Source organism: Oryzias latipes, chromosome 9 (assembly GCF_002234675.1).
Source record: "Oryzias latipes chromosome 9, ASM223467v1".
In the NCBI taxonomy this organism is placed as follows: Eukaryota; Metazoa; Chordata; class Actinopteri; order Beloniformes; family Adrianichthyidae; genus Oryzias; species Oryzias latipes.
The window spans coordinates 24,846,439-24,857,495 of record NC_019867.2 but is presented as its reverse complement, the minus strand read 5'-3'; the positions used below and the strand labels follow the sequence as shown (position 1 = coordinate 24,857,495).

General features: G+C 37.0%; 1 protein-coding gene across 1 annotated transcript in view; it reads left to right on the top strand.

Annotated features, from left to right (window-relative positions):
- Positions 1-814: 814 nt before the first annotated feature.
- The window catches only part of LOC101166309 (hexokinase-2), a 55,256-nt gene continuing 45,013 nt past the window's right edge, over positions 815-11,057 (top strand). Inside the window, exons 1-2 of the mRNA XM_004072867.4 lie at positions 815-1,120; positions 10,229-10,391. Coding sequence (XP_004072915.1) covers positions 1,058-1,120; positions 10,229-10,391 — 226 coding nt within the window. The 5' untranslated portion in view covers positions 815-1,057. The remainder of the gene's footprint in view (positions 1,121-10,228; positions 10,392-11,057) is intronic.

Sequence of the window (11,057 nt, the reverse complement as noted above, 5' to 3'; positions counted from 1 at the left end):
GATTTAAACCAGGACCTTCACACTGTAAAGTGAGAGCCAAAATTCTGTTATTTGTGGAACCAAGCAAGATTACCCCAGGAAGGACTTCTCCTGCTTCCATTACAACTCTCATTTTGATTAAGTTCAGGAAATAACAAAAATAGAACACTTCATGAAGAATTATTCTTGCTACCAAAAAATGAAGAACAGACAAAAACTAGATCTGCTCTCCAAAAAAAAGAAAAAAAAAAAACCTAACAGGTTTTGCTAGGCACATTGAATTGTTCCCAAGTATTGAAACAATTCAGTATTTAACAACAAGGATTTTAAATACCGGTACTTTAAGTACTGAAAACAGCATTATGTGAACCACAAGAACAGAAAAAATAAATCAGAATGTCTCAGAAAAATCTTAGACATTCCTTACACAGATTGTAACAATGAACAAAATCTACATGGCATTTGGGAGGAGTCCGTTCCTCAGATATACTGTATATACAGAAATATTAGATATATTTAAATGTGTATATTTTATGTATATTTCAAAATGTCTTTATTTTTTTCAAAAATCTAAACATTGAAAATGCTGTAACTGCTTTTTTCTTTGAATTTGCTCAATAATTTTACCATATTTAATTAAATTTATGCAAATAGTGCACCAATTTTGGTTTGGAACTTGACCATTTTCTTGAATGAATATATAATTTCCCCAACAAAGTCAATTGTGTTTAAAAAATAAAGTTGCTGTCATTAAAACAGCCCAAATCTGGATTGCTTGAGTCAAAACTGTGACGGATCATGTTGCTCTCCGTTTGCAGCCAATCAGCGCCGGCAAAATATTATGACGTATTCAACTCGTCCTGTCCAGGAAGTTGGGAGTTTCTTGATTCTTTCAACTTCGTATTTAGTGTATGTCAAGACTGCCAGATAGCCAATAGAAAACAATTTTAAGAAGGCGGATATATCTTAGAAAAACAAAACGCAACATTAGTTCGTCCCTCAGGGACGCAATTTTTGTGAACAAGCTTCCTGAAAAGTCGTTAGAGACGGAGAACGTGGACGCCTGAAATCAACTAAGATGTTAGCTTCAAGCCTGTCCGCTAATACCAGCGCCGAACTTCGTAATGAACAAGTACAAAAAGTAAGTAGTAACGTCACTTTTAGGAGGTTCCTATGTGGTGTTTAGCCAAGTACGTGACTTGTAAGACGTGTAAGGTGGGACCAGAAGGTTGACTCACATTTAGCGTCCTTAACAGCAGTGACGTCATCACGTCTTTTCCTTCTGGTCCATTAAAATTGTCCGAGTCATTCTTGTTTTACGTGAAGTGCACAGCCACAGATCTAACTTTTCAAGACCTGCTATAGTTTTATAGCTTAAGCTAAATTAACATGTAGTCATGTTCGTTTAATGAAGATCCTTCCACCTGTTATGGTTTGCTTTTATTGTCGCACGAATTCCATAAACTAAAAACACGACAGTTTTGACGTTTTGTGATAATTTCTATCTATGTTTTTGAATTTCTTTATCCCTTTAAAGGCTCACTTTGTTGACGTTTTTCTTTTTGGTGTTTTTAATATATTATTGTGGCATTTTTCTAATGATGGAAGATGCAAAAAGCAAATCTTAGAATTGAATTTCAGAGTATTTCTTTATTCAAATTATTATGAATCAGGAGCAGAAATGCTGTTTGAAAAAGCTCATAGGTGTAAAGTAGAAGCTACAATGGCAAGCCACAACCTCCCCGCTCCATTCTGATGCATCCACTTGTAGACGACTAGATCCATGTACGTCTTCGTTTTCCTCATCTGAGCTAGTGTCTGGCTCAAAACATGGCTGGATAGCTCCAACACATTTCCCCATTTTTGTTGCACCAATAATGTTATATCTGGGTTGTGAGGGGCTTGCTGGAGAGAGTGTAAACAGATGGATGTCAGGAAGTGGGGGTGGACTTACTCTGTATGAAAACCACTCACAACTCAGAGGAAAATTTCTAATGAACTTGTACCGCTCTGCAGAAATTATGTTGTAGAAAACGACACAGGGTTTTTGATTTTGCCTAAAAAAGGCATAATCCTAATTAAAGACATCTGGGAACGCTTTTAATATGGATCAAATGATGTTTGGAGTGGGACTTTAAAAACATCACAGTTTATCTTAATTTTGATGCATTATTTGATTGTTTCTATGTTGTTGTTTGTGCTTTTGGGATTTCTCAATCCCTTTACCTCTTTGTGACTTTAGTGCATCTATTTTTGGTCTTCACTACAAATAAATGATCAGTCTTTTGCTTTTCTCTGTAGGTTTATTTGAACAGCAAAAGACAGTGCAATGAAAAATAAAAGCACAATTGAAAAAGTTATGGCTTTTTTGTATTTTAGGAGCCATAGCAATGCCATTCCCTATTAATAAGTAACATTTTAGACCTCTAGGATTTTTATACAAGTCTGGAGATGAGATTACAGATAGGAGCCTTCCTTATCTTCGTTCTTCCTACAGAAACTACACGGCTCCAAAAAGCAATTAATCAAATTTCATCACGGCTAACATAAAAGACAAAATATAATGTCCGTTTCTTTTATTTCTAGCCATTAACAATTGCTTTTTTTCTTTGTCAATAAAAGCGTGTTTATCTAACTAGTGATTTATTTACACAAAGGCCCAACTTCCATTAAGAAATTAGAATTCAATTTAAAACCTAATGCAAAGCAGTTTTTTGTTTAAAAAAAAAAAGATTGATGGTTTTGATAAAACAATACTGTTTTTTCTTAGTCGAGACTGATTCAGTTGTGGTTAATAGTTTGGTTAAACTCAGGTCTGGATGAAGAACTGAAATCATGCGGTTTCCAGTAAGTTCAGCTCTCTAAATAAAACATGGGTGACACCTCAGGAGGTTTGCCAAACATCTGGATGATTTATAGATGAAACTGTTTGAAGGTTTTCACTGTAATCAGAATTCTCTTCTTTGGCATCAGTTTGCTGTCCTTGGGGGAGAAGGACGTCTCTGTCAGTGGTGGAAACTTGTTCTAAATGTGTACTTAATATAGTTAGACTGTCAAAATAATATTTAAATGATCAAAATACCAGAAACACTTAGAATGCTAAAGGTGGATTATCTTGGATCTTACATCTGAATAGTAATAAGGGAATGCAGACAGTGCTGATTTTGAGTTCTGCCCATGTAAGAAGACAAAAAGGAAGACACCAGCACTATTATAGATGTGTCAAGTCAGCCAGTGTGATAACCTACAGGCAGAAAATGGTGGCCGTTAAGCAGCAACATATAAGGGACAACAGTTTCCTTCATTTCCATATCCAGTAATGAAATGCAAAGTAAAGTGAGACAATCTTTTAAGGTACTGGACAGAAACATCAGAGCTATCCAACTGTACTTTTTGAGCCAAATGCCAACTCGGACAAGAAAAAACAAAGACTTGAATGGATCTATTGGTCTGCAAGTGGATGAATCAGAAAGGAGTGGAGCAGAGAGCGTGTGCCCCCCCCCCCCCCCCCCCCCCCCCCGACTGCATCACCCACATCTCTGCTACAGGCTTTGTTCAACTGCAGTTTTTTGCCATCTGCTCCTGGTTAGCAATTTGAAAAAAATAAATACTCAGAAATGCATTTTAGGCTAGTTTTCTTTGTATGTGTCCTCCGTCATGAGAAAAATGCTAAGAGAACGTGTTAAAAACACCAAAGACAGGATTTTCATTGGAGTGGGTCTTTTAAACAACCTTCTTTTCCAACCTAATAACAATATAGATGTTTGAGGAATTTCATTCTGCAAACATAGTTTGACCATTTTAAAATATAAATATTTACAAAAAGATGGATTAAAAGAATAAGTGTATGAACAAGTCCCTTGTGCCCCCCCCCCCCCCCCTTAAGTGACGTTATGAAAATGGAACATACTATTGTCGTTTTTGTGGGGAGTAAATTATATAGCATTTGAAAGAAAAATATAAGTTGTTGACATTGTCGTTCGGTGCCCTTACTGTAGTTAAATGGGCGTACTGGCTTCTCACGAGCAAATGCTGCACGCAGGGGGTGTGCAGGTGACATATAAGGGCTCATAGGACGCCTGTAGGATGTCTGCACAAACTATGCTCTGATTGTGTAATGTCCTAGTTTTTTTTAAAAGTCAGACTGCAAGCAAGTAGTGCGTCAGGAGCAACAGGTGCGCCAGGGGCGTGCACTTATTAAGTGAACAGCTCCAACGGGCTCCTTGGTCACTACTTAGGGTTCTGGCGGGTTGAAAAACTGAAAAACCCATACGATGTGCCTGCGTCTCACATACTTCACCCTTACTTACCTTTATGTGTTGTTTAAGTGTTTGTTATGACCTCTGACCTGCAGCATGCCCATAGAAAAAAAATGTGCATGAACATGTTTGCTCTACTCACCGAGTGGTCTATGATCGTAAAATTTCGGCGGACCAGCCACGTGCCCTGTACAGATTTGACCAATTTTCCCCCCTGAAAACAGTCCGTTACCCACCTGCAAGGGCAGTTGTGACTAAGGCATAAACTGTTTGGGGATTAGAGTCTTGAATAGGTCAAAGATCAAAATTTGATCTCATAGTGTTAGCATTGTTTATATACCACTGAAAACTCTCCTCTGACACCTTTGAGGCAAGTAAAGGTCAATGTCTTTCATTCAAAACATATTTTATGCTGACTGTCAATACAGTATAAATCACATATTATGCAATGTCTGAATTCCCATTAATAAACATTTTTTGTTTTAAATTTTAATCTTTTCAAACAATCAATCCTATATGCGATGTATTTTATAGAGCTGTGTGACTATCAGTGGGAGCTATTTTGTTTAAAACCATTTTTGTTTACTCCTTTTAGTTTGATCTATTTTTAAAATGCCTTATTATTTCAGTTATTATCTGTGAATTGAACTAAACTCATACCTTTTAACATTTAGTTCAACCAACTCTGAGCCAAAAAAACCTTAAGGACATGTGCAAAATCTAGTGGTCAACTAAAAAACACATCTGACCTCTCATCTGATCTCGACAGTTTTCCCGTTTGCAAAGAGGTCAAATACTTTTTTCGCAAATGAAAATGCATCCATTAGTGTATGTTTGTTATTCAGACCTTTTCTGTTAAAAAAAATCTCCTATTACTTTTCTTTATTGGTGGGTAAATGTTCAAACATCAGAACAATTCCAAAAAAGAGGAAAAAAATGCAATCTTGAACTTATGGCTGCCTTCAGAGCTGCCACTTCTAAAAACAGCCTCAGAGCAAGAGGCGAAGCAGACTCAGGCACTGCATTAACCTGATGCTTTTCACACCATGAACAAGTTTTCAACAACAAACGTTGAAGGTTAAAAACATCATTTGGGATAGCAAGGCGTGGGTTTTTTAGGCAGGTTCTTATCTTATAAAAATCTCTCTTTTGTGCACGACATTAACATACAAAACTATTTCTTCTTTCACTGCACGGAGGAGAGCATGGTGAAAAATAGATCCCGTTTTTCAAGGAAGCTCTGATATTGTTGTGCTCAAGAAACTAAATTTGAATAAGAGTGCAAAAAGAGGGCATGGTAAATATTTGATGACATCTTAATCACATAAAGAGGCACATCATATGAGTAAGTAAGGACACTTTCTGTAGGAATTAAGAGGCTAAGTAGCAGCCTTCATTTGCTAATGAAATGCAGTTGATTCAAAAGCCCTTAAATAAGCGTGTAGAGTCTGACTGAGAGGCTGTGGTACAACATGACAACAACGGTTCATGCTTGACAAGCCTCTATTGCATCTGAATTACAACAATGCTGCAGGGCTGAGTGGGCCAAAGCGCTTCCACAGCAGTGATGCAAAAGATGGTCCTGGTTATCACCACAGTCAATGGTTAGCACAAACACTTAACATTAAAGTGTATTAGGTTACATATAGGTTTATGGCCTCAAAACAGTCAAGAAATTCATCCAACCTTCAGAAATAATCTATAACTTACATCAGGATTTTCGGAAAAATAATCGGGAATTCAAGATTCTATAAATTGACCCCAATATTTCAAATATTTTAAAGTACTGCATGCAATAAATAATGTTAAAAATGCATCTATATGTTGAAATCCTTTATGTTCTTGCACTTCCTTTGGAAAATCACACAGTTTATAATGAAATCATAACTGGTGCCATGGCATGAGGTGCAGGGGTGGCTGCTAATGCACGTGTGATGAAAGCCTGTGTCCAGCTGCTCTGCATAACCAAGACTTTCGAAATGATTCTTTCAGTGTTGTCGGAAAAAGGAGAAAAGCTTCCAGATTAGTGTGCCCTTTCCAAATGAAATGAAAGCATGCTTTACTCCAAGCCTAACTTAAAGGTCTGCAGCTTGTTTGGGTCAAAATTGCCCTCATCAATCATGAAATCCATCTTTAATCTCCCCCTAACTAGTTTTACAGTGTTTATATTTGAATAATAGTAGGGTTATAATAAAATGGCACTAATTCTAATATTAGTTAGATCTGATGAGTTACATCTTTTGATTATAAAAATATTTTACATTAAATCTGAATGGAAATTCTGGGGGACTTGGAGACTACACAACTGCACACTCAATTAGGCATTAAATCTTTTATTTGTTTTTCAAAATGTAACATTATTTAGTATTAGTATTTACTGAATAAATGCAACTCCACAGGTAATTGAATGTTTGCATTTATGCTACCCCAGCTACAACTGAGTTCCATCCCAACGTCAGGCGACACAGTCATCATAAGAAAGTAAAATGCTCCTTTACAAGCGTGAATGAAGTATATTATTTGGCTTAAAGGGGGAAAAAAGTGGATGTAATTCAGTTTTATTCAGATTAAATTGATTTTTTTGTAGTTAAATCAGTACTTAGAAGTGGTAGAAAACTGTTTTTAAATGAAGATTTCTCCCATTCCTAAACTGATCTTATCTTTTTTCATTTAATTGTTGACCTTATGATTGATTGCTTTCTGCTTAATGATTAGCATAAAGACCGGCTGCTACGGCTTTCAGGCCAAAAATCTTGACTACTTAAAAGTTAATTTTAATCCGTTAGTTACTTTGTGAGTATTTTCTATCAGCGTGATTGTGTTTTTCTTTATCTATTCCTGAGTCTTTAGAGTATTTCCGTTTCTGGATTCAGCCTTCAGACATTGGAGCACTTGAGCTGTTATTAAAAAATGTGGCTGCCAACCTTTTCTTTCAACTTTATGATGTTCTCTGAAAGATGTTTAGACTTTTTTTCTTTCACCCAAAATTGCGCTGTTGATTTCAATTTAAATAAAAGAAATCTCACTGAAGTTTTTAGCTCCTTATGGTTTTGTTATGAAAATATGTAAATTTCTAAAGCTTTTCTTGTCACTGGAACTCAAGTGTGGAGACTTCTTTAATTTGAATTGAGTCTGCATTTCTTTGACTTTTTTTGTTTGTTAAAAGATGCTCTTTGGAGTTTACTTCTAGGAAATATTACAATACTTGAAAAAAGAGGCTTGCTTCAACTTATGGTTGACTGAAAAAAAAGAAGGAAAAAACTCAAGTTTTTTTTGGGTTAAAGTAAACAAATATAAAATATAAAAAACATAATTGTTCAATATTTTTGTAGCCAATTCAAAAAGATAAACTGCCCTTAGTATTACAGATAGATTTGAAAATAGTAGTTATACAATAGTATAAAATAGAAACAAAATTACATTTGTTGCCTTTGTAATTTTGTTGATTATAATCTAAAAACAATTAAATGTGAAACTTTTCTTTCTCTCTCTTTTTTTTATTTTTTAGAAAATTACACCATCACGTCAGATCAATCAAAAACGACGTTTTAAGAATAAATATGCAACTTCTAAAGATGGGTGGTTGGGCCTCCTTTTCTTTACTGCATCAATCCAACATAGATGGAGATCAGCCTGTGGTGCTGTGAAGCTCTAATGCACGGATGGGCAATTATTTGAACTCGCGGGCCACATTGGGTTCTCAAATATTTATGAAATAAAGCAATGACCAAATAACACTATGATTTTCAAAGACAAAAAATCAGGAAAAATATACTGATACATTTCAAAAAACAAAAAAAAAAAAACAATAAATAATCGATCCTCTCCCTCCATAATCCTAATAAAGACTTTGAGGACTGCGGCTCCTCACGTCTCACAGTTTGCGCAGCTGCACTGTGTCCTGCACGTCTGTTTCTCATCCTGTAATAATGAAAAAGCAAATTTCTTCTGCTGCAGCTTCGCATATTTCTGCGTTACCTTTTCACTACTTCAGAGTTCCTCGTTTACTGCAGGGGTTGCGTTCTAAAAATAACCGTGATCGGTGAAATCCACGGAGTCTGATTACAGATGTTTATGGCAGTAAAACTCCTCCCTGCCTAAATACACTTTTCTCACACAAACATGAACATTTTCACCCTTTTCTCTTGTTTAAATTCTTAACCCTTCAAAGAAATTAGGTCCAGGACCTTAGAATGAAAACGAAGATCTTATCGATCAAAGATTTCTGTAGATCTGAAGAGCTCCGCCTTTCTCTACAGGAGACACGGACTGAGGAGATTGATTGACAGGGAAAGATGAACTGCGACGTAGAAAAGGAAGTCTGTCTTCTGCTCTATTTAACAGGGATTTTAGAGGGTTTCAGGTTGGAGCACAGACTGCAGGAGGGTGGAATAAAATGTCACGTCTTGATCGTGTGGCCAGATGAAAAAAACAAAAAACATGGCTCTCTGATATTGTTCAGTGGGCCGGACCAAACATGGAGGCGGGCCGGATCCAGCCCGCGGGCCGTAGTTTGCCCACCCCTCCTCTAATGGAAGCCCAGCTTGCTTTGAAAGCTGCCTTAGGTCATCCACAGTGTTGGGTCTGGTGTCTGTCATCTTCCTCTTGACAACAGCCTGGAGTTTGTTTTACTCAGGTTCAGATCAGATGAGTTTCCTGGCCAATCAAGCACAGCCGTGTGAGCAGGTGCAAAGTTCTGCTGGAAAATGGAATCAGCATCTCCATAGGTGGTTCAATCCTCGGATGCTACACCGCCTGGGCCCTCCAGGTGCTGGCTTTTAGTGTTTCCACGTGCCCGTCTCAAGTCCTGGTAAATGCAGAGGGATGGACAAGAAAAGGCATTCTATGTTCAAATGAAATCGAATTACATGCAGGAATTGTTGGTTGATTCACTGTGGCGTCTCTTTTAATGAAAATTGTGTTTTCAGTGTTTTAAACATGTTTTTTTAGAGCATTTTCTAATGAGATTTAGGGCATATAAAAAGAAAAATTAACCTTAAAATTTTGTTTCTGACTATTTCTTTATTTAAATTGTTGTGAATTAGGAGCAGACGGAAAAAGCCTTTGGAAAAGCCTGTGGCAGGGATGTGCAGTCAGCAGGCCACAAGCTCCCTGCTCCACTCCATTCTGATGCATTAGCTTGCAGACAAATAGATCCATGTATGTCTTTGTTTTCCTCACCCAAGCTGGTATCTGGCTCAAAATTGTATAGATAGCGCCAATATAACTATATCTATAGCTATTTGCCTTATAAATGATATGCCCTTTGCCTTCTAGGTTATCTAAGTGGGGGACATTTGAACAATGTAGTAAAACATTTAGCAGATGCGTTTTAAACTGGGGGCAATGTGCATGATCCTCCCCAGCACATTTTGTCATGGGTGTGGCAGCATATGACAGCATTTCACAACCTATCATCTGCATCAGACAATAGAGGTGAATGTAAATGTTCATATCTGTCACTTGTCTAACTTTTCTTTCCTTTTAAAGTATCTTTTGAACAAATTCAGTGAAACATATTAGGCTGCTTTTATGGATCATCTTAAGGAAGACCTTGTGATGCTTTTGTGAGAACTCCGTTTATTTATAAAGGCAGAGCTTTATTGATTATATCTGTTGTAATACAATTCAATCCAAAAACTTATTTCTGTATAATCTGCATACTGAACATGCAAAGTGGGACAGATTGTTACTATTTCTTTACTGACATGCACTATCAAAAAAAAGGGAAGAAAAGAAACTACAGCTCGGAAATGATCATAATTTTCATGCTTTTAGGGATAAAAACCTTTGGAAGAATGAGGCTGCAAAAAAAGCAATTTGAGGGTTAGATTTGAGTAGCCATCCATGAATGAAGCTCTCATTAGAATTCCGAACTGTTTCTGTTATTTACTGTACCTCGGCTGGATGTGACTTACGCCTTAGGTCTTTTAATTAACACGCGCTTCTTAATAATTGGTCAACATAGTGATGTGTTTTATTCTGTGCAGGTGGACCAATTCCTGCAGCAGTTCATGGTGTCAGATCAGGCTGTGATGGATTTGTCCCTGAGGTTCAGGCGCGAGATGGACAAAGGCTTGTGCAGAGACACAAACCCCGCGGCTGCTGTCAAGATGCTGCCCACATTTGTGCGCTCTACTCCCGACGGAACAGGTAATGATTCTTTCACAGAAAATGTTTTTAAAGTGGAAGTGAACACAATCTTAGCCTCTGTGCGACCTAAGGTTATACAGATTACAGCATATGTGGGTTACTTGGAAATTGTTGAAATGTCAAACACGAAAAAGGTCAAACGCAGCAGTGGTTGTGTTTTAAAAGACAAATTTGACTCTGGGAATTATTCTTCGCTGAAAATATGGTCCTCATAAGGAAAGACTCGACAACCTCAAAGTACGATTATAGTTTGAATGTTTTGCAAAGAACAGTGAAAGAAACATTTTCTGAAGCCTTTCTGTCAATTCTTGAAAATATTCCACATTTGTGGGCTGTAAGCTGTCATTCATTAACAGCCTTTTCCTTTCTTTCATCTCTACTTTCATGGCATTTCTGCTCAGTTTTGTTTTTCTGCAGTCATTTTAAAACAAAACTTTAAAAAGGCATTTATACGTTTTGTCTGCTCTTCTCAGACGCTGCATTGGGGTTTTATCAGGTTATACCTTTGGTGCACTTGATATCAAAACACATTTGTATGGCTAATGTATCACCATATTTTTCGGAATAGAAGTTGCTCTCGAGTGTAAGACGCAGAAAAAAATCAAATAGAAGCTTCTTAACATCTCCGCAAAGCCCAACGTAATGCTGTGTTCACACCAAACGCGT